At 52.6% G+C, this 23,052-nt stretch overlaps 1 protein-coding gene across 4 annotated transcripts in view; it reads left to right on the forward strand.

Moving 5' to 3' along the window:
• Positions 1–22,595, forward strand: part of ACTN1 (actinin alpha 1) — a 98,827-nt gene extending 76,232 nt beyond the window's left edge. For 2 of the 4 annotated variants that reach the window (XM_055437374.2, XM_088839512.1), the window contains 14 exons: positions 4,006–4,098; positions 5,358–5,588; positions 7,261–7,408; positions 11,042–11,192; positions 11,684–11,792; positions 12,252–12,392; positions 13,210–13,392; positions 13,667–13,801; positions 14,835–15,014; positions 15,690–15,836; positions 16,788–16,868; positions 17,367–17,432; positions 18,595–18,753; positions 21,861–22,595. In XM_055437374.2, coding sequence (XP_055293349.1) covers positions 4,006–4,098; positions 5,358–5,588; positions 7,261–7,408; positions 11,042–11,192; positions 11,684–11,792; positions 12,252–12,392; positions 13,210–13,392; positions 13,667–13,801; positions 14,835–15,014; positions 15,690–15,836; positions 16,788–16,868; positions 17,367–17,432; positions 18,595–18,753; positions 21,861–22,019 — 1,983 coding nt within the window. In that variant the 3' untranslated portion in view covers positions 22,020–22,595. The remainder of the gene's footprint in view (positions 1–4,005; positions 4,099–5,357; positions 5,589–7,260; positions 7,409–11,041; positions 11,193–11,683; positions 11,793–12,251; positions 12,393–13,209; positions 13,393–13,666; positions 13,802–14,834; positions 15,015–15,689; positions 15,837–16,787; positions 16,869–17,366; positions 17,433–18,594; positions 18,754–21,860) is intronic. The other 2 variants (XM_055437376.2, XM_055437375.2) reach the window with 2 other exon arrangements.
• The last annotated feature ends 457 nt before the right edge of the window (positions 22,596–23,052 follow it).

The following is a 23,052-nucleotide window of genomic DNA, read 5'->3' on the forward strand; positions in this document are numbered from 1 at the left end:
GGACTCTTCCCCCTCTCCCGTGGAAGAAGGAGGAGTCTTTCCTACCCTCTTCCTGTCTTGACTGTCTCGTGTCTGAAGCCACTGTGAGAGTCTCCTGAAACCCGTGCCCGGTGCCCCGCGTCCTCTCCGCCGTCTTTCCCTTGTCAAGCCTTGGGCAGTGGAACTAGAAAGGCAGCCGAGTCTGAAGCAGTGTGGACGCCTGTGTATATGTGTTTGTGTGCCTGTGTGGATACGAGTGTGTGTGTGTGATTGCTGTTTCTAGTCGGATGAGGACCAGCTTCTGTCTGATGCGTTGGATTTCGTTCTAATTCTTTCTCAGCCTCTCCTCTCTCTTCCTCTTCTCTGTAGGGATTTTAGAAGGTGTTGTGAGCAACCAGATTTTGTTTTGTTTGTTGCTTTAATGTTCATGGCCTGTGAACTGTTTCTGAGAAACAGCCCTTTAGGGTGTGAACCGGATCTGCTGTGGGGTTCTGGATGCTCTCAGAAGTGGATGATGCTGTTTGCGTCCTTCCATTTGTCATCTGTCGGTTGTGAATCTTCTAAGGGAAAGAAATCCTGTAACTGCCCTCAGGGGATTCATGGTCCATCTGGGAAAACTTTTAATAAAAGAAGCTCACGATGCTGCGGTCTAATCTCTGCTGTGCTTCAGACTTGAGCAGGGGAGGGGGTGCTGCAGGGCTGTGGGACACAGAGACTTGCTTGCCTGCTTTTTTAGTTTTGGCTGTGCTGGCTCTTCATTGCTACTTAGGCTCTTTTCCAGTTGCAGCAAGCAGGGGCTACATGCTAGTTGCAGCGAGGGCTTCTCATTGCGGTGGCTTCTCTTGTTGCAGAGCACGGGCTCTAGGTTGTAGGGCTTCAGTAGCTGCAGCTCAAGGATCAATAGCTGTGGCTCCCAGGCTCTAGAACGTGGGCTTAGTAGTTATGGCACACAGGCTTATTTGCCCCGCATCATGTGGGATCTGACCAGACCAGGGATGGAACCCATGTCTTCTGCATTGGCAGGCAGATTCTTTACCACTGAGCCACTAGGGAAAGCCCCATGGAGGCTTTCTTGAGTAGGAGACACTTGAGCCTGAGGGTCTTAAGGGTTGAGTGATGGGGGTTTGCAAATGAAAGGCTTGGGGAGGTTGAGGAAGGCGGTCACGGTTTGTGGGTAGCTTTGTGGTGTGACTGTGCAGCCTCAAAGGGAGAGCAAGTTAGCACTGGTTTGGGTCTCATCCTGCAACCTGGAACAGGGAGTAGGGGTGAAGCCAGCGTTGGGGACTGGCTTCTGGGGGTGCTGCTGGCAGGAACACCATGGGCAGGGAGCTCACTTGGGACGTGAAGGAAGGATGAGCCGAAGGAAGCTGTGGGAGGAAGGAAATGGGCAATTCTAGCTAGGTTTGGGAATTTTTTGACTAAAAGTGTCACAGATGAGATCTTCGTGGCATTCACATGACTCTGTGGGTGGCGGGTGGCAGAGTCATGGGGTGTCATTTGGCCACATTTGGCTGTTTGATGTCACCAGCATTGAGGCTGCTTCCTTTCAGTTTGCCCTGGGATGGCAAGGGTTTCATTTGGGGGTAGCTAAGTGCTCTGGGAATAATAATCCATAACTTAAAAACCCAGGTCTCCAGTACTGCAGGCAGAATTCTTTACTGTCTGAGCCACCAGGGAAGCCCCAAGAATCCTGGGGTGGGTAGCCAGTCCCTTCTCCAGGGGATCTTCCTGACCCAGGGATCGAACCCAGGCCTCCCGCATTGCAGGCAGATTCTTTACCTGAGCCACCAGGGAAGTCCTAACTTGGAAACAACTAATGTAAAACTAAGCACGTTGTTTTGTATTACACTGTTTAGTAATACAAATAGTGGGTCATAAAAAAACGTAAAAATACTGTCTGTGGAAGGGTCAGAAATTTTTTCCTTTGGTACTTGGAAGTCACCCTTTTGCCCGTTTCCATAAAATATTTTCTCAGTCCATTGATGATCTTTGTAAAAAGTCCCTAGAAAGCCCACCCGGAAACTCCCCAGACTTTATCCAAGAGGAGCCCCCTTTGACCCTGGATCAGTCAGCCAGCTCTGAGGGGCGGGTGAGGCTCTTGAGAGCCTCAGAAGGCACGTCTTCCAGAATCCCATGAGCATGCAGGCCTCATTCAGCCCATCAACTCCGCAAACTGACCCACAAATCAAAGTTTATGTCTTCCAAGCTCAGGATCTCAAGATGAATCGGAGGATAACAAGGTGAAGGTGGGCTTGATCCATTAAGCTCCCAGCGATGTTGACTCTTGCCTGCGATTCATACCCTCTCGGTCAGCACTTTGGATCGGGGACTTTGCAGTCGCCCCACGTTCTTACATACGTGTCAGCACACAGGAGAGCACTGGCCTCTCCCGTGGTCCCCCTCCCCAGCCTTTGGGAAACATCTCTGGTGACTTTGGGCAGATTCATGGGGTACGTCAGCCAGTGCCCAGGACCCTACTACTTGTTCTGTGGCCTCGCATCTTCTGAGACAGGTCCAGGGAGGCATTTCCCTCCTCGTCACCTCTCGGGTTTCCCCACGGTTGCCTGTTGGTTCTCAAGAGGAAGGATGATCAGTTGGGGGTTCTTGATTGTCCTGTTGAGAAGTGGCTTTAGCATCTCCAGCACAGAGTTAGGTTGCAGTGCCGGGGGTGATGGTCTAAGGATGTGATGGCTTGTCTCCATTTCTCGAGACCTGGGACTCCCAGCTCCTTGCTCCCCGGTCAAGCCAAAGCTCCCCTGCTGGAGGCCCACCCTCCCTGACACCCCGTGGTGGAGGGTCAGTGTCTTCACTTTGAGCTTGAAAGGTCCTTTCTGGTGATCTCATCCTGCCCTCGCTCACATACCTCCACGTATCACGTGATCTGGTGGTGTGTGTCCTATTTGAAGGATTCCACAAGGGAAAAAACATTTACATCTTCTCAATCATTCCTTCGCAAACGAAAGCACCCTCATTCTCAGGAACTTCTTCCTGATGCCTAAACTCAGTTTATCTTGCCGCATTTTGAAACCCATTGTTCATCAACTAGGTTCAAGGTCCCATCTTTCTCCCTCTTCAACCTTTGCCATCTGCTGGGTCACCCTTCTCCTGGACCCTAGGATGTGTATCTGTGTACTCATCGTGATTGCCTGCTGCCACTCTCAGGCCATCTTCCTTCCTATCCCAGGACCCCAAATGGCTTCGAGTTCCCCTCCCCTTGGAGCTGGGTTAGGATTGTGAACGGGAATTGTATTTCGAGATCACCTGAGCAAAGTCCCTTCTGGTGTCAGGTGCAGAGTGCCCGCTAAGCCAGAGAAGCCGTGTCCCCTGGGTTTCTGGGCCTTTGCATCTGATTGCCATTCAGTCTTCCCTTATTCTTGCCACCTGGCCCGCCTCAGGTGTCTGCTGGCCCAGCGCTCGGAGTGGGATGTGTTTACCTTTCCCTGAGGTGCCCAGGGTGGCTTTTTGGACATCCTGTCTATGCTGGGTTGATCCTTAGTTCCTGCGTCTTCTCTAAAGTTCTTTGGGCCAGGAGCCTTGAGAGATTCTGCAAGGATCCTAAGAGGCCCCACTCCGTCTCACCACCTTATTCTAGAACTCCCAGATTTAAATTCCTGCATCTCCAAAATCCTGGCAGAACCAGTCTGAGAGTCCGAACCTTGGGAATCCCAGGGTCTCTATTGGAATTCCAGGATGGGCATAGATTTTCTCACCTTCACCTGAGCTCAGCATCTCAATTATATCAATCATTGACTTAGTTTCTTCCCAACATACATGTTGGATCTCAAACTTTTAGTCTCTATTCCAGGGGCCCCCAGTTCAGCCACTTAGGTCTTTGTGCTCACTTGCTCTGTGGGACTCAGCCTGGGCTGGTAAAGAGGATGATGAGGAACCTGTGAATTCAAAGTCTTGGGAGCTGCCTCCCAGCCATGTGATGTTGCAGGGGTGAGAGGAGACCTTATTGTCGCAGGCGTGTACCAGGCGCTCCCGCTATTGCGAGGCTGACCACCACCCTCTCTGTCTTGTCAGGCCGAGACAGCAGCCAATCGCATCTGCAAGGTGCTGGCCGTCAACCAGGAGAACGAGCAGCTCATGGAGGACTACGAGAAGCTGGCCAGCGATGTGGGTACCCCTGGGTTCTCCTGGTCTGGCCCTGGCAAGGCCTTGCCACCCTGTCCTGAGAGACCAGGGAGCCCCCAGAACCCATCCATTCCTCCAAACCCATCTCCGGACACAGTCCCAGGCTGGGCATTGCCCCTCATCACAGCAGCTGACCGAGGGCGGCTTGGGCTCCCCCAGAGATCGGGGCTGGGGGTGGGTCAGGGGCCAGTCGGGACTTTGAAGAGCTGAGTTCCACGCTTTTTCTATCACCTCTCTGCTCTTGATTTTTTTTCACTTGACAAATGAAAGCTGTGCCAAGAGACCTCAGAAGCCTTTTGGGCCCCGTGTACTGTTACTCTGAGAGTTTTGTTTGAACTTAAAAGGAGTGTGCAGTTCTGAGAGGATGTGGACCAGGGATAAATCAGGCTGGATCAGGCTAGCTTAGTGGCTGGGCCCACCCAGGGGCTGGAGGGGACAGGATAGGTTTGCTGTTCTGCCACTGACTTCATTTGGGTTAGAGCACCACTTGCTCCTTCTTTAATTCAGCCCCTGAACAGCCTAGCCCGGCCTCTTGGTGGACTTGCTGTCCCCCAGCATAGTAAGAGCCCAGGTTCTGGGGTCCCAGTGCCTGGATTTAATCCCTGCCCTACATTGGTCACCTTGGCAAGTCACAGAAGCTCACAGTGCTTTGGTTATGTCCTCCGCCACTGGCGGGGAGGGTCACAGCACTTAATCCTGTGTTGACTTAGCTTGTCATCATTATTCAGGTGAGTTAGTCTGGGCCACGTGATCCAGTTGCAGGGGATCACGAGTTTCCTCTCATCGTTTCTACTCCTCCACCCCCATCACCTCATTGAAGAAACAAAATTCAGGCTGTCCTCTGCAACCTTTTCTCTTTTGAGTCAGGGACCCACATTCTAGAATCCTAGAAGGTCAGATGGCAGGGCTCTGGCCAGCAAATGTTCACCCCTCCATGGTAAGATAGGGAAATTGAGGCCCAGCCAGGTAGTAGATGAAGAACTAGAGCTCGGGTCTCCTGCTGAGTTGAGCCATCTTGCCCCCAGGTTTCCCCTTGCGGAGCAGGGAGGTTGAGTGATACTGGCTGTGAGTTGATAAATCCTAGTGGCCAGGCGTCATGGAGTCTTTGATTCTCAGAGGGAGCCTTGCCCTGTGGCCTGGGAATGGCCTGGGGTGGTGGTTGGGGAAGAGTGTGCCCTCAGGAGAGATGCTTCCCCCTCCCTGGGCCCCACTCCCAGCGTCCTCCCCTGCTCCCTCCACAGCTGCTGGAGTGGATCCGCCGCACCATCCCATGGCTGGAGAACCGGGCACCCGAGAACACCATGCACGCCATGCAGCAGAAGCTGGAGGACTTCCGTGACTACCGGCGCCTGCACAAGCCGCCCAAGGTGCAGGAGAAGTGCCAGCTGGAGATCAACTTCAACACGCTGCAGACCAAGCTGCGCCTCAGCAACCGGCCCGCCTTCATGCCCTCCGAGGGCAGGATGGTCTCGGTGAGCACCTGGACTGCCCTGACCCCGAGCCGCTCCTGGGCGCCGGCAAATGAGGTGCTGTGGGCGAGGTGTGTGCTCCTCACCTGCCCACACTGCTCCAGGGATCGGTTCTCTCTCCCAGGTGACCACCCGCACTCCAGCCCACACTCGGCCGGGTGGGGCGCCCCCTCGCCCCAGAGAGAGAGCCCCTTTTCTCCTCACCACCCCGGGTCATACTTGCCCTTTCCAGACGCCTGCACATCTGCTTGGATCTGCCCCAGCACTTTCCTCCCCACCCCTCAAAGAGTCATCTCTGCCAACAAAATCCCACTTGACATGTTGATCCAAATAGGGCATAATTCAGGAGCTAAAAGGATAATTTTCACTTCCATGGAATCTTTTTTAGCACTTAAAAACTTTTTCTTTTAATACCTTAATAGATTTTTTTGGGGGTATGACATTTTCAAATATGTAAATATGGAAAATAGAAATTCTTCATAATCTTCCTACCCAGGATCAACTTAAAAGATTTTGGGGAGAAGAGATTGTTTTAGACTCTGTAAATGTGATTTTAAAGGGAATCCGAAACATCTTTTATTTAATAAGCTGCTTAGAAAAAAGAACTTACAGGGAGTTCCCTGGTGGTTAGGAGTCCATGCTTCCACTGCAGGGGGCACAGCCGCAATCCCTGGTGGGGGAACTAAAATCCCCCATGCTACATGGCATGACCAAAAAAAAGAACGAACGAACTAATTATATCGTGACCAGCTTTCCATGTCATAACTTTTTTTCCTTTTTGTCACTTTTTGTTATTCTTCCCTGTTTACCCTTTCCCCAGGACTTGACATATGAGCCAGAGAAACATGCAAACAAAAATTTTAAAATAAAAAATTGACCAGGATAGAGCTTTTGTACTTTGCAGAGGAGAGTTGACAAAGAGACACAGGCACATAAGGGAGGCGTGGAAGGGGCTGGGAGAGACTTGTAAACGGCAATGGAAGGAGGGAGGGCCCTGGGGGAGTAGAGAAAGGCCTGTGCCTGCGGTTTGGAAAACTGTGGTCCTTTTACGGATTCCAGTCCAAGTCAGCAGCTTTTATATGGCTGGAGCTGCTGCTTGACAGGGGTGGGCGGCGGTACTCTGTGCTTTAATGTGCCCCTCCTGTGGCAGATGCAGTGTGGCCCCTGGCACATGGCAAGGACCTGGGTGGCACACGAGTCTGGTCATCCTGTCACTGCCCGGGGGGTGTCCTTGTGCTAACTGTAGAGGGCAGCTCCCTGTCTGAACGCCTGTGGGTTTGTGCTCATTACCTGTCACCATCTCTGGGTGACTCTGGGATGGCTACTGCCCAGAGCCCACGAGTAAACCCAGAAACATGAGGAGACTGGGAGGCTCCCACCCCTGCCTGCCTTGTTCAGCTGTTGCTCTGTCTCCCTGGCTGGCCCTGTGATGTCTGTGGTTGCTCAGAATCCTGGCAGAAGCTGGTCTTGGAGCCCAGAGAGCCTTGGGCTCTCTCCCCACCGGGATGCACTGCTAATGCCCCGTAGCAGCATGGACCCACTTCCCTCCCAGGAGGCCTGGTGCCTAGGAACCCTAGGTCATACCAGGGGGACTGGGTGGGGAGGAGGAATGTATGGAGGAGCCGTGGGGTCTCGGGGGCCAGGTGGGCTGACCCTGTGCCTCCCATCCCTGCAGGACATCAACAGCGCCTGGGGCTGCCTGGAACAGGCGGAGAAGGGCTATGAAGAGTGGCTGCTGAATGAGATCCGGAGGCTGGAGCGGCTCGACCACCTGGCAGAGAAGTTCCGGCAGAAGGCCTCTATCCACGAGGCCTGGACGGACGGTAAGACCAGCCTAGGCCCTGCCCCCCACCCCAAGCTTGGGTCTAGCTTTCATGCTAAACCAGCAGCCATAACTCCTTTCTCTCTTATATTTTATTTGTTTTGTCTCTTACTTGTTCCTTAACATTAGGTGAGTTCATGACCCACCCCACTCCCATTTTTATTGGCCACACCCCATGGCACATGGGATCTTGGTTCCTGAACAGGGATCGAACCTGCCTCCCCTTTGCATTGGAAGTGCAGAGTCTTAACCACTGGACCATCAAGGAAGTCCCTCATTAGTATTTTGGTTGCTTCAGTTTTCTCCTCTGCTAAGTGGGGACAATAATAGTATCAACTTAATATGTTGTGAGGATTAAATGGTATAATACATCAGAAGCAATGAGAAGAGTTCCTGGCATACTACGTGCTATATATGTGTTAATTATTCTTGTCACTTTAGTGATTTCTCTTCCCTGAGTCGGGTTGGGGTTCACATGCTGATTCTACCACCTAGAAGCAGTGTAAGTGGGACCAGCGGTCTTGTATACTTGTCTGTTACATGCAGTCACGTGATGATGTGCCCCCCTGTATTGCTTTCTTAGGGCTGCAAATTGCCATAAACTGGGTGGTTTTACATGACACAAGTACATTCTCTCACAGTTCAGGAGACTAGAAGTCCTAAATTAAGGTGCTGTCACCACTGGCTCCTTCTAGAGCCTCTGAGGGGGAGGCGTCCCTGCTGCTTCCTAGTGTCAGGTGGTTTTACTGGCACTTCTTGGTGTTCCTGGGCTTGTAGCAGCATCACTCTAATCTCTGCCTCCATCATCACCAGCTGCTTCTCTCTGGGTCTCAGTGACCGAATCTGCCTCTCAGTTTTTTACTCAAGATACCAGTCATTGGATTTAGGGCCCACTCTAATCCAGTAGGATTTCCCAGGTGGGACAGTGGTAAAGAATCTGCCTGCCAATGCAGGAGATGTAAGAGATACAGGTTCAATCCCTGAGTCTGGACGATCCCCTGGAGTAGGAAATGACAACCTGCTCCAGTGTTCTTGCCTGGGAAATGCCATGGACAGAGGAGCCTGGTGGACTAGTCCATGGGGTTGCAAAGAGTCAGACACATTTTAGTGACTAAACAACAACTAAGTTCCCCTGGAGAAGGAAATGGTAACCCACTCCAGTATTCTTGCCTGGAGAATCCCATGGACGGAGAAGCCTGGTAGGCTACAGTCCACGGGGTCGCAAAGAGTCGGACACGACTGAGCGACGGAACGGAACGGAACGGAAACAACAACTAATCCAGTATGACTTCATCATAGCTAATTATATTGCAAAGACCCTATTTCCAAATAAGATCAGACTCTGAGGTTCTGGGTTGACATGAGTTTTGCTAAGTCACTTCAGTCGTGTCTGACTCTGTGCAACCCCATAGACGGTAGACCGCCAGGCTCCCCCATCCCTGGGATTCTCCAGGCAAGAACACTGGAGTGGGTTGCCATTTCCTTCTCCAATGCATGAAAGTGAAAAGTGAAAGTGAAGTCGCTCAGTTGTGTCTGACGAATAGCGACCCCATGGACTGCAGCCCACCAGGCTCCTCTGTCCATGGGATTTTCTAGGTAAGAGTACTGAAGTGGCTTGCCATTGCCTTCTCCAGACATGAGTTTTAGAGGGACACTATTAACTCGGCATACGTCCTCATGCAGTTGTTGTACATTTTATGCGTAGTTGAGTGCCTGGCATATGTAACACACTCAGTAAATGGGAGCCCTTGATATCTTCCCTCCTCTGCCTTCTCTCCCGTTGTAGTATCCTGTAACTCTGGCCTTAGCACCTGTGTGTCTCCATCACTCTGACCTGGAGGCACTTGGCCGTGTCTGGTGTCTGCTTGTTGGCAGATAATCTTCTCCAAAGAGAGAAGATCACACCTAAAATGGTCTTTTCCTCAGAACCTGGGCTGGGGCTAGAGAGTGAGCCATGCTACCCATCTGCTAGGGCCCTGCGGTCATTTCAGCTGGAGCCCCTGGAGCAGACCCATTGGCCAGTAGAGCTCAGTACCCTGAGATGCTCCCATTCAGCTCTGTGGTGCTCTTCAGACATTAGGCTAGAGATGAATAGGGACGACCACACCCTGGGACCATTAGGGATTGGCTTGGAGCAGGAGGGGATAGGTGTGTGCTTGACTCAGCGGAGGGGTTTGCTGGGCTTCACATAGAATGATATGAGGTCACTGCCGTGCCTTGCACTGTGCCTGTATGAACTATCTATCCAGGCACAGATGGATGGAGGAGAAGGGGGATGGTGAAGTTTGCACCGATTCACCCACACGCTTCTATTGTGTTCTCTCTGGGGCCAAGGAACAGCTCAGAGAAAGGTACAGAGCAAAGATTGGCCCCGCCAGCCACCAGCAAAGGCAGAAGTGCTGGTATGCCTGCAGTAGACGCCGACCTAGCCATCTGGCATAGTACTCACAGCTGACAATGCTGTTGCCCACTTATGTAAGAACTGCATTTCTTGAGGCTGCCTAAAACCCCTGAGCATGGCTGACATCACGTGTCTGGGATGTTTCCGATGAGTCCATCTACAGTCCTGCCAGCTGAGGGGCCCACATGCTCCACGCTTGTGCAGCGTGTGGTTACGCCCCTGGGGCTTCAGCCACTTGACAGAACGTTGCGGGGCCATCGGAGTGACTCGTGATGGCCGTGGTGCCAGTGTAGAAACCGGTGATGTGCTGCTGAGTGTTTTAAAAGCAGGATGTGTAATTTATAGACACCCAGTGGTTTTAACGCAACATCCATAGAAGGCGAGACTGAAAGGCAGAAGCTAAGTAGGCTCATCTGAGATTTTTTTTATCTCCTCTAAACTCATCATATTAATATTCTGACAAAAAGGAGTAGAGAGAAGGAAAGAAGCCATCACCTCTTTGGCCCACCCTCATTTCCTGAGAGTTGCTGAGCCTCCCTGATGGGGCAAACGCTGGAGGTGGGCGTGCAGGCAAGGCACGTTTCTGTCCTACAGCAGCCGCTTCGCAGGGCAGCTGGGGACCGTCATCTCACAGCCATCTGAGAGCTCGATTCTCATCCTCTTCCCTTCGGAAACAAAAATCCAAGAAATGCAAGCCTTGCCTCACCCCTTGAAAGAGAGGGCAGTGTACCTGATACTTGGAGAAGGTGCTGGCTACTGATGGCTTATGTGCAGAGTGCACTGGACAGGCTGCCCACACTGGGCCTAATTGAGGGGCAGGGTCCCTGCAGGGCTGCTGGGGGCCAGCAACTGTAAGTGGAGAAAACTCTAAAGATGGGGTACCCCTGAGGAACTTGTTTTCCCCAGCTTATACCACAGGCATAGATCGTTCCCTGCTGTTTATAAAGTTCGTGTTATACCCTGACTGTCCACTTAGCCTGCATCACCACTCCTGGTGGCCCTGGCACGCTCCATGAAAAGGAGTGATTTTCCCGCCCTCTGCCCCATCGTGCATGTTCCGGCTGCATATCTGTTTTCTCAAACTGCAGATAATTGATCATCGTATGGGGCACATCTGTCTCCTTGGGATATAGCAGAAGTGGAGCTCCCGGGCCCTGAGGTAGGGGTGGTTGAGATCAAGAAGGTGGGTCTCCCGGCTCCTGCACAGCCTTGTGCCTGACCTCTGACCCCCAGGCAAAGAGGCCATGCTGCGGCAGAAGGATTATGAGACAGCTACCCTCTCGGAGATCAAGGCCCTGCTCAAGAAGCACGAGGCCTTTGAGAGTGACCTGGCCGCCCACCAGGACCGCGTGGAGCAGATTGCCGCCATTGCCCAGGAGCTTAAGTAAGCCCGGCGGGCACTGCGGCGCTGTGGGAGGTGGGCTGTGGCCTGAACAGTGAGCTGGGTCCTGGGGCAGGGAGGTCATCAATGCAGAAGACTAAGAATGTCCTTGCAGGTGGGGAATAGCCTGCGACTGTTCTGTCACAGGCCTTCGGTCCTTACCTACAGCCAGTGTGGGACCAGAGGGTGACCGAGTATGGCTCTGAGATCTTGCCTGGTCTTGGTGGCTTCCTGTCACTGGGCATGGCGGTCAAGGCTGGTGTGGCTTCCAGGCAAGGTTGGGGCGGGGTCCCTTGTGGAGGAGAACTGTTCTCCTCCCAGCAGTCTCCTGAAAGCCCAGAGGTTGAGGGTGGGAGTAGGAGTCCTGGAAGGTCTTGAAGAAGCGCGCACACCTGGCCTTCCTGAGTCACGAGTGCCCCCAGCTCCAGGGAAAGGCGAGCAGGCCACAGAGGTAACCTGGCTCACCTGACTCTTCCTCTCTCCTCCCCCTGCAGTGAGCTGGACTATTACGACTCACCCAGTGTCAACGCCCGGTGCCAAAAGATCTGTGACCAGTGGGACAATCTAGGGGCCCTAACCCAGAAGCGAAGGGAAGCTCTGGAGGTGAGAGCCCCTGAGGAGACAGACCTGCCTCCAGCAGCCCTGTGGCCTTTCTGCTTCATGACTCCCTTTGCTTTGGGCTAAGAGGCTCCACTGGGTTCCTTAGACCTTCCCCAGGCCTGGTCTGACCATGGAAAGCTCACATTGGCACTGGACTTGACCTTTGCCCTGGTGGAGATGCCCTGATCATATCTTCTCCTCCTCCTGATTTAGTGTACTTGGACTAAGCCCCAGCTGTTTGAGAACCTTTGGTTCTCCAAACCAGACTCTTTGGGGGCTAGGCGGATGACTCCAGAACCAGCACTCTGGATCTGTTCTGAGTTAGTCTGGTCCTTCCAGACCTGAAACTCTCTGGGCTCGCCAGAAGGATCTTGAAGTCTACTGGGTTGGGTGGGGGGTTGGTGATTCTGGACATGACTTTACTAAGCACCTTCCCACCCCCATGCCATTTGGCACTCCCAGCGCACGGAGAAACTGCTGGAGACCATTGACCAACTGTACTTGGAGTACGCTAAGCGGGCCGCGCCCTTCAACAACTGGATGGAGGGGGCCATGGAGGACCTGCAGGACACCTTCATCGTGCACACCATCGAGGAGATCCAGGTGTGCTGCCGACCCCCTTGTCCATGGAGGCTGGCTTTGCACAGCCCACACACTGCCAGTCACCTTCCTACAGGACTGCCCTTGTAGGGAGAAGGCTGTGGGTAGCCTCCCCAAGGATGTTCTAGATTTGAAAGCTTTGTGTTTTATTTATTTTGACTCTGTAATATATGCATATGGTATCAAATCTACAAGCTAAAGAGACTGTGCAATGAGTTTCCCTCCTAGCCTTTGTCCCCCAGCCCCCAGTGCCCCTCTCCAGAGGAGAGCAGTACACGGTCTCTGCATAGGCAAGCACATTTGTTTATTAATATGTTCTTCCTCCCCTTTTTACGTAAAAAGTAGCTTCTATTATGTATTATATCCTGAACCTTTATTTCTAACCTCATAATTATCTTGGAGCTCATTTCACTGCAATAAGCCATTCTTTTGTACAGCTGCAGAGTGTTAGATGAAAAAGGTTTTGCGGAACAATGAGAAACATGTGTTGGGAGAGGTCCCTTGAGCAGACCCAGGGCACCCCTTGTCCCCAGCCTAACTATGGTGTGGTGAGCACCCCAGGGAGATTGCTGCTGAATTCACCAGGCCTGAGCATGAAGCTGTGGTACCTTCCTGTGGCCAGCCCAGCCATCCTGGTTCTCAGCCGAAAGAGTCCTGGGTTCATGCCTCCAGGCTGCCCAGCTGGTGTGGGGCCGGCCTCCGGAGGCCCCTTCACCCACTCTGCCCCGGGACCTGCAGGTCTCCCTTGGCTTATCTCGCCCGTGGGAGGCACCATCCCTCCCAGTCACCGTGCTGCTTCTGCACGCCCGTCTCTCTCCAGGGACTGACCACAGCCCACGAGCAGTTCAAGGCCACCCTCCCCGATGCCGACAAGGAGCGCCTGGCTATCCTGGGCATCCACAACGAGGTGTCCAAGATTGTCCAGACCTACCACGTCAACATGGCAGGCACCAACCCCTACACAACCATCACGCCTCAGGAGATCAATGGCAAATGGGACCATGTGAGTCCGAGGGCTGGGTGGGGCGCTGGCGGAGCCATTGTAAGTTTCAGAAGGGCAGGGATTTTTGTCTGTCTGCAGTGTTGATTTTCATTAATTTCAGTGTTGCAGAGTAAGTACTCATTGTCTGTCAAGTAAATGAATGAATTTCTAGAACAGGTCAATGTGTTCACTTCTATTACTGCCTTGCCTCTTCCCTTCATGGCTCCTCCATTTCTTCTGACATGGAGGCAGATGGCCGGCCCATCCCAATGTCCCCTGACTGTTCCTGCCCCAGGTGCGGCAGCTGGTGCCACGGAGGGACCAGGCCCTGACGGAGGAGCACGCCCGCCAGCAGCACAACGAAAGGCTACGCAAGCAGTTTGGGGCCCAGGCCAACGTCATCGGGCCCTGGATCCAGACCAAGATGGAGGTGGGTCCCAGCATGGAAGGCAGGGCAGGGGCTTCCACCCTTCACTGCACCATTCCAGACAGTCAGGCTTGCCCTGTCTCCTCCTAGACGGGACCTGTGGGCCCTGAACCCACAGCTGGTCTACTGCCCCATGGAGGGTGTGGGACCCGTGCCCATACCGGGACACCACATGAGACAGTCCCATGGAAGGATCAGTGCCTAGATGACTGATTCTGCTTGCCCTGTGGCATATGTGGTTGAGCTGGTCTCCCTTCCTCCTGAGTTATGATCTTGGCCAGAAGGAGGTGATCTCCCCGGAGAGAGAACTGTGCTTTGGGCGAGCGTGAAATTCTTTGCTGTATTGTTGGACCAGGTATCAGGGTGATGTAGATAAGGAAGGAACACTGCTTGGGTTAGAGCGTGGTGTCCCTCTGAATTCCTTGAGGGCAGAGACCGTGTCAAGTTCCTGTGTGCTTTTCTGGACCCCATCTCCACCTGCTTAGCACATTTTGCATAGTAGTAGGCGCTCCAGAAATACTTACTAAGTTGAACTGAGTTCCCAGAAAGTGCTTTCACAAGCAAGGTGTGTTTATATGGATGAAAGACAGAGATGGGGATTAGGCCTGGACCATGGAGATAGGTGGGATTGAGGTGGGCAAGGCAGGCCTCCAAGGAACAGAACAGCAGGAGCATGTTCATTGAGAAGGAGGGCCAGGTTCCCTGAGGCTATGAGGAACCCAGCTCAGTGGGCAAACTTCCCTGAGATGGATGGTAGTCGGGAACGGGCTTGGGATGGGAGTTTGAATGGCAGGTAGAGGAGTGAACTTTTAAGTTCGCAACTGACTTTGCATCCCCTTCCTGTGGCTGAGGGGTACCCGGGAAATGGGAGGTATTCATCTGGTGATTACAGTCAGTGCTGGTCAGAGTCCTTTATGATGCTATTTCCATGCCAAGAATCATCAGAGGGGTTGGTCAGTGACCTGGGGGCCCCAGTCTCCACCCTGGGGGCCCAGAGTGCGTAGGTCTCACAAGGGCCTCCTTTCCGGGTGAGCAGGAGATCGGAAGGATCTCCATTGAGATGCACGGGACCCTGGAGGACCAGCTCAACCACCTGCGGCAATATGAGAAGAGCATCGTCAACTACAAGCCCAAGATCGACCAGCTGGAGGGCGACCACCAGCTCATCCAGGAGGCGCTCATCTTCGACAACAAGCATACCAACTACACCATGGAGGTGGGCGCCACCAGCCTTGCTCCCCCCCATCATTCCAAGAAGACTGGTCGTATAGTAGGATAAACCCTAGCTTTTAAGTGAGAGGATACTCACTTCTCCTCCCTCCTGGAGCTCTGAGTCTTCAGTCCTCAGTGCCTTTTGAATTTCCCAAGGAGCTTGCTGAGAATGCAGATTTCCAGGCACCGTCCCAGAATTTGATTCACTAGGTCTGGGATGGGACTCGGGTATCTAAATTTTTTAACAAGTACCTGGTGATTCTGAGACTGGTGGTCACCAGACACTGGTTTGGCCTCTGCTTTTTAAATGACCTACTTGTTTTGACCATGAAGGCATGGGTGTGAGGTTATAGAGCTGGATTTTCAGGGAATTACCCACTTTTTTGTCCTTTGATCTTCCCCACTGTCAACTTTGCCTTTTTTTCTGACCTGACCGCGCGGGTCATTCTGGTCTCTGCTGTTCCGGGCAGAAACCATTACCCTTCTGTGCTTCCCCCTTCATCATCTGGGTCCTCTGTCCTGGTTTGCTGTCCTTATCCTGGTTCCCCTGCACCTGGTGACTCTGTTAATCCGGGCAGAAGGCCTGGTTTGATTGCATTGGCCATTTTGATGGTCAGGGGAGGGAGTAGGGAGGGGTGACCTGGCCCAGGCCTTGCTGACGGGCCTTGCCTGCCTGCAGCACATCCGTGTGGGCTGGGAGCAGCTCCTCACCACCATCGCCAGGACCATCAATGAGGTGGAGAACCAGATCCTGACCAGGGACGCCAAGGGCATCAGCCAGGAGCAGATGAATGAGTTCCGGGCCTCCTTCAACCACTTTGACCGGGTGAGCTCCACCCCTGAACTCGCTGAGGGCAGCCCTGGCCCCAGGGCCCTGGAGGGCACTGCCCAGGGCATGGGCCCACTTCCTGGGCTAGTGAGGAGGAGGAGAGGGAGGAGGGAGGAACTGCAGTTAGCCTGCTCTGACTCTCCACCACCCCAGGCTGGCCTTAGAAGCTGTCCCGGTGTCCCATGAGCATCCCTGCTTTCCTGGAGAGAGTGCTCGTGTTGTGGGTGAAGAGAAGCCCTCAGACCCCTGACTCTTGCTCTCCTATCATGAGGAGTCACCCCCTGGGGGCAAGGCTGCCGTAGCCTCGAGGGAGGGCCGCTGTCCCTGGCTATGGGGACCATCCCCTGCCTGTGCCTGGGGACAGAGCGGAGCTTTTCTCCTCCCCCAGCCCTGGGGGTAGCCTTTCGGATCCTGTAGAGGTGCCAGAGTTAGCAGTCCTCCTGGATTCTCATCCAGTTTTGCGTGGGCTGCCCCTCCCAGTGCCTTGGGGCTTTGTGGTGGCCACAGGGGGTGGGAGCATGGGCTTGGGTGCTGCCCACCACCCCTGCCTGCTTCACTGCCCTCCAGGCACATGGGTGGGTGGGCATCTTCCTGGAAACCCCGCTCAGGGCATCGGGGCCAGAGGTGGGCTGGGCACTCTTCTAGGGGAGCTTCTTACCCCCATGGCTCACCATGCTTCCCTCCGGCCTGCTTCCCCGGGGCAGGACGGCTGCGTGTACCGGGGAGAGGGTCCCCCTCTGGACCACGTCCGTGTGTCTAACCTTGTGCACTTTTATTTCCCTCCTCCCTCCCGCCCCTCCACCCTCCACCTTCCCCATCCGCATGCCTTCGTCCCTGTCTCTCCCCACACACGCTACCCTCCACTGGGGCATGGCCCACCCCTTCCCCCTCACGGCCTCCACCTCCCTGGCACCGCATGGCTCGCTGGCTGGCGCACGGCGGCCCCAGGATCACTCCGGCACGCTGGGTCCCGAGGAGTTCAAAGCCTGCCTCATCAGCTTGGGTTATGATATTGGCAACGACCCCCAGGTACTCGCCTCCTGCATGGAGCACGCTCAGGGGTGGCGTCCGGGGCGAGAAATAACGCGTTTCTCCTTTTTTCTCTTCTCTCTCTCTCTCTCTCTGGATCTCCTTGCCTCCCCTTTCCTGTGGGCCGTGGGGCTCGTCTTCTGCTGTCCCCGCCTGGCCCCCGGCGGGCTCCTCCTCTCACTACTCCGACCTCTGACCTCTGCCCTCGGTTATCTTTCGTGGGAACCTGTGCGGTGCCCACCTTCTTCTCTCCTCATCGCTCTCCATCCCGTGGACGGATTTTTGCATCTCCCTGCTCTGTCTTCCTCCTTCCTGTGGATATTTTCCCCGGATGTGTATTTGCATCTCTTCCTCCTGTGTTCCTCTTCCCTTCCTGACTGCCCACCCCCCGCCCCCCAAAACCATACACCTTGACCTCCCCTCTGGCCATCTGTGCCCTGTCTTCCTGGCCCTTGGCCGGCCCTTTCTCCTTGTGTCTTGGTGCCCCTGGCCCCACAGAAGAAGACAGGCATGATGGACACGGATGATTTCCGCGCCTGCCTTATCTCCATGGGTTACAACATGGTAATGTAAACCCCACCCTCTGCCCTGGCAAGGGGCAGCCAGCCAGCTGACCCGAGAGGCCAAGTCCTGGCCATGGTGGGCTGGAGGCCCTCAGGCTCAGGGACCCCCCTCCCTGGAGGGGCCTCAAGATTCTGGTCCTTGGGGAAGATGGTGTCCTGAAAGGCTGGGCCCCAGCTGCGGAGCCTGTGTGTGTCCGGGAGACCTGGCCTTCTCGCCTGTCTCTGCCGGTTTCTCTTTTGATATTTACAATCGAAGTGGGCTTTTTGTTTTTTTGCTCCCATCATGGATGGTGGGGCTGATCCTGAGGCTGCCGGGCAGGACTGTGGTGGGCACTCTGGGTGGGGGTTGGTTCAGCTCCATATCATGTGGGGCCTGGAGAGTTTCACCTCTGTCCTGCTGATGGCTTCAGCCAGTCGTGCCGCCCCTTTGCTTGTTGCCCCAAGCTCCTTCCCAACCTTCTCAGCTGCCTTGCCCTCATGCAGGCCTTCTGAGCAGGGCAGGGGCCTCAGCTGGGCAGAGAGGCAACTCCTGGCCTACCTTGCAAAGTCCAGAGCCCTTGGGCTGCCCAGTGCAAGAGCAAGGGTGTGGGCTTTAGAAGTAAGGAACCTGGGAATAAATCCCAGCTCTGTCATCCCCTGCTTGGGGGCCCAGATAATGTGAAGGGAATGCTGCCGGACAATTTTAACAGTTAAATGAAGCAACTCAACATGAGTGCTGTGCCTTGTCTGATACACAGAATGTACAGTGTGGTGGAGACCCAAGTTCATGTCTCAGCTCTACTACCCACTGGCTGTGTGACCTTGCAAGTCACTAAGCCTGTCTGGGCCTTAGGTTTCTCCTCTGGAGACCTGATGAAAATAATAAATACCTACTTCATGGTTGTGAGGAGTGTTAAATGAATTTTACACAGCACTTAAAACAGTGCCTGGTGTATAGTATATGCTGTCTGAGTGTTAGCCATTGCCGTCATTAGTTATCGTCAGCATTATCATTTTTGTTCCAAGAGGAGCACAGGCATCCGTAGAGGGTGGGAAACCGGACAACTCAGGTTAGGTCAGGGGCCTTCTCTGACAGCCTTAAGCACTCTGAGCCCCTAGAGGCCTCAGGTCCATAGCGAGAGGAGACTGTGACTGACAGGCCTGGGATTGGCTTTTCCCTCCAGGGAGAGGCAGAGTTTGCCCGCATCATGAGCATCGTGGACCCCAACCGCCTGGGGGTGGTGACGTTCCAGGCCTTCATCGACTTTATGTCTCGTGAGACAGCTGATACAGATACAGCAGACCAAGTCATGGCTTCCTTCAAGATCCTGGCCGGGGATAAGGTGGGTATACTGTGATGTGGGCGCCATGTAGAGGTGGACTGAATTGGAGGGGAGGTCATGAGCAGCTCCGCTGTTCCTTCTTTCCCACCTGAGCCTCATTGCTGTCCACCTCTACCCATTTCTGTAACATTTGGGCATCAGCTAAGAGGTTAGGACACTGCATTAGCTTAAGGGAGTCCCCTGCCATGGACATTGCATGTCATACTTACGATGAGATACTGGTGATGAAATGACTGGTGGTGGAGGGCAGTCCAGTCAGATGGAGTATGTGAGTGGGTGATAAAAGGTCCGTCTGGGAACTTAAGACTTCAGCCCTGCAGCATTCTGGGCACAAGCCATGGCATGTAGACGGGAAGCAGGAAAGAAGCGTGTTTCTCATCTGTCTACCCTAAGCAGCAGCCAGCTTCAGTTCTCCAAATCTCCCAAGTTCCCTGCACTGCCAGGCCTGACAGTGGGAAAGTAGGAGCATCCAGGGGGCCTTGGGGGCAGAGGGGTCTAGAGGTCAGATTCCCTTTCTGTAAAATTCATAGGATAATCCTTACGCCATTCTTCCTTAGCCAGTAGGGAGAATAGTTTCTGAAATGTCTCAGTCTACATTGAAGTAAAGACTGAACCAACAAAGAGGTTCCTAAAGCTCTTATTTACATCCAAGGACACCTTGTTAGAGTCATAGCACTTTGGAGCTGGAAGGACCCTCAGAAACCACCTCCTTGAAGTGACTTATTTGGTCAAGGAAGTCTCCGGGGCCCAGAAAGGGACCTGATCGCTTGACTCTTGAAGTGACTTGAGGGCCAAGCTGTCTCCTTCAGACTGGCTCCTTAGGAGACTCTGGCAGAAGTAGGGCAAGTCCCTGAACACTTGAGAAGCTGAAGGCTCCACAAAGATGCAGGTTCCAAGTAGACTGATGGGCAAAACCAAGACAGGGACAAAGCAGACATCCCAGACGGGGAGCCAGGTGGGCTGGTTGGGGGAAGGTTAAGATAGGTACCAGTGGCAGTGATGCCCCCAACTGGAGGCTCCTGTAGTTTACGAGAATTGTGTGACCTCCTCAGAGCCCTGAGTTGGGCGTGGGAGTCCTACTCTTTCACCAAATAGGGTGTTGCTAAAATGGTATGGACCTAACAGAAGCAGAAGATATTAAGAAGAGGTGGCAAGAATACACAGAAGAACTGTACAAAAAAGATCTTCACGACGAAGATAATCACGATGGCGTGATCACTCACCTGGAACCAGACATCTTGGAATGTTAAGTCAAGTGGGCCTTAGAGAGCATCACGACGAACAAAGCTAGTGGAGGTGATGGAATTCCAATTGAGCTATTTCAAATCCTGAAAGATGATGCTGTGAAAGTGCTGCACTCAATATGCCAGCAAATTTGGAAAACTTGGCAATGGTCACAGGACTGGAAAAGGTCAGTCTTCATTCCAATCCCAAAGAAAGGGAATGCCAAAGAATGCTCAAACTACCGCACAGTTGCACTCATCTCACACGCTAGTAAAGTCATGCTCAAAATTCTCCAAGCCAGGCTTCAGCAATATGTGAACCGTGAACTCCCAGATGTTCAAGCAGGTTTTAGAAAAGGCAGAGGCACCAGAGATCAAATTGCCAACATCCGCTGGATCATGGAGAAAGCAAGAGAGTTCCAGAAAAACATCTATTTCTGCTTCATTGACTATGCCAAGGCCTTTGACTGTGTGGATCACAATAAACTGTGGAACATTCTGAAAGAGATGGGAATACCAGACCACCTGACCTGCCTCTTGAGAAACCTGTATGCAGGTCAGGAAGCAACAGTTAGAACTGGACATGGAACAACAGACTGGTTCCAGATAGGAAAAGGAGTACGTCAAGGCTGTATATTGCCACCCTGCTTATTTAACTTATATGAAGGAACGCTGGGCTGGAAGAAGCACAAGCTGGAATCAAGATTGCCGGGAGAAATATCAATAACCTCAGATATGCAGATGACACCACCCTTATGGCAGAAAGTGAAGAGGAACTCAAAGGCCTCTTGATGAAAGTGAAAGAGGAGAGTGAAATGGTTGGCTTGAAGCTCAACATTCAGAAAACGAAGATCATGGCATCTGGTCCCATCACTTCATGGGAAATAGATGGGGAAACAGTGGAAACCGTGTTAGACTTTATTTTTTTGGGCTCCAAAATCACTGCAGATACTGATTGCAGCCATGAAATTAAAAGATGCTTACTCCTTGGAAGGAAAGTTATGACCAGCCTAGATAGCATATTAAAAAGCAGAGACGTTACTTTGCCAACCAAGGTCCGTCTAGTCAAGGCTATGGTTTTTCCCGTGGTCATGTATGGATGTGAGAGTCGGACTGTGAAGAAAGCTGATCGCTGAAGAATGGATGCTTTTGAACTGTGGTGCTGGAGAAGACTCTTGAGAGTCCCTTGGACTGCAAGGAGATCCAACCAGTCCATTCTAGAGGAGGTCAATCCTGGGTGTTCATTGGAAGGACTGAGGCTAAAGCTGAAACTCCAATACTTTGGCCACCTCATGCGACGAGTTGACTCACTGGAAAAGACTCTGATGCTGGGAGCGATTGAGGGTAGGAGGAGACGGGGACGACAGAGAATGAGATGGCTGGATGGCATCACCGACTCTATGGACATGAGTTTGAGTGAACTCCGGGAGTTGGTGATGGACAGGGAGGCCTTTCATGTTGTGGTTCATGGAGTCGCTAAGAGTCGGACACGACTGAGCGACTGAACTGAACTGAACTGAATATTGTTGCAGCCTGTGGTTGGTGCAGGCTAGAGAGACACACGAAAAGATTATAGGTGCAGTTAGCTCTTGGAATTACTTGGGAACAGGCTAAAGCAGTTACTAAAGTGAAAAACATAAGGGGATTGAAATATATGTTATTTAAATATAGATTGAGCGACTGAACTGAACTGACACATATATAGATATGTACATATATAGATAACATTTATACATGTGTCTATATCATGTAATTTATCATATAATTTATTTATTTACATATATGCCTGATACAGGTATGTGTAACGTACATGTTGGAATGGGGGCGGGACGGGGTACCTCACCTCCGGGCTTTGCAGCCTCCCTGAACACATTGTTTCCGCAGAACTACATCACGGTGGACGAGCTGCGCAGAGAGCTGCCGCCTGACCAGGCTGAGTACTGCATCGCGCGAATGGCCCCCTACACCGGCCCTGACGCCGTGCCCGGTGCTCTGGACTACATGTCCTTCTCCACGGCGCTGTACGGCGAGAGCGACCTCTAACCCGCCCTGCCCGGTCCACACCCTCGCCCCCCGCCCCGTCCGCTGTGCGAGCCCCACCCCGCGCCTCCGCTGTTCCCCCCTCCCGCCCGGGTTTGGTTTCACGCTCTGCCTCCAGTGGGCGAGCTGGGACCCATGTGGCATCCAGCCTCCCTGCCCGTGAAGTGACAGTTTACAAAATTATTTTCTGCAAAAAAGAAAAAAAAAAAATTACGTTAAAAAAAAGTAAAAAAACCAAAAAAACCACATATTTTATTATACAAAAAGTATTTTTTTCTCCACCAGACTTAAATGGAAAAGAGGAAAAATTAACTATTTGCACCGAAATGTTTTGTTTTGTTGAGACATAGGAAAATAACCAAGCACAATGTTATATCCATCCTTTTTATCGATTTTTTTTTCCTTTCTATCTGTACCATCTGCTGTATTCATTTCTCCAATCTCTTGTCCACCTTGACGTGGGAGTGGGAGGTGAGGGTAGGGGAAAATCTTGTCAAAAGGCACATTGGTGCATGTGTGTTTGCTAGCTCACTTGTCCATGAAAATATTTTATGATATTAAAGAAAATCTTTTGAAATGGCTGTTTTCTTAAGGAAGAGAATTTATGTGGCTTGTCTTCTCATTTTTGAAGTCCAGAGGTGTATGTAATTACCCTCTTCATCAGCACACACTTTTTGCTCCCAAAATACTGCCGATTAAAAATGGTCAGGACAAAACTGACAAGTGTGGACAACTTTGGTCCTATTTGGCACCCACCGTGTTACAGCAGCAACACTCCCGTGTCAGTTCTTTGCTCCTTGCTTACTGTCTTCCAAAAGAGTGCATGCGATCAAGGATGGTGTGGGGCACCTGTACCACCCCTAATATGCTTTTGACCTTGGCACGTTCAACCGTATACTTCTGTTTCATTTTCAAGAGGAGAACGTGGTTTCCTCACAAGGCTCCTATGCATTGAAAATAAACCCCACCTTTGTTTCCCACATCATCAAACAGCTCTGTGACATCTACATGCTCCGGTTCCTTGTATTTTTGCTGC

This window comes from Moschus berezovskii, chromosome 9 (assembly GCF_049115385.1).
Source record: "Moschus berezovskii isolate FMDL1 chromosome 9, NW_MosBer_1.0, whole genome shotgun sequence".
NCBI lineage: Eukaryota > Metazoa > Chordata > Mammalia > Artiodactyla > Moschidae > Moschus > Moschus berezovskii.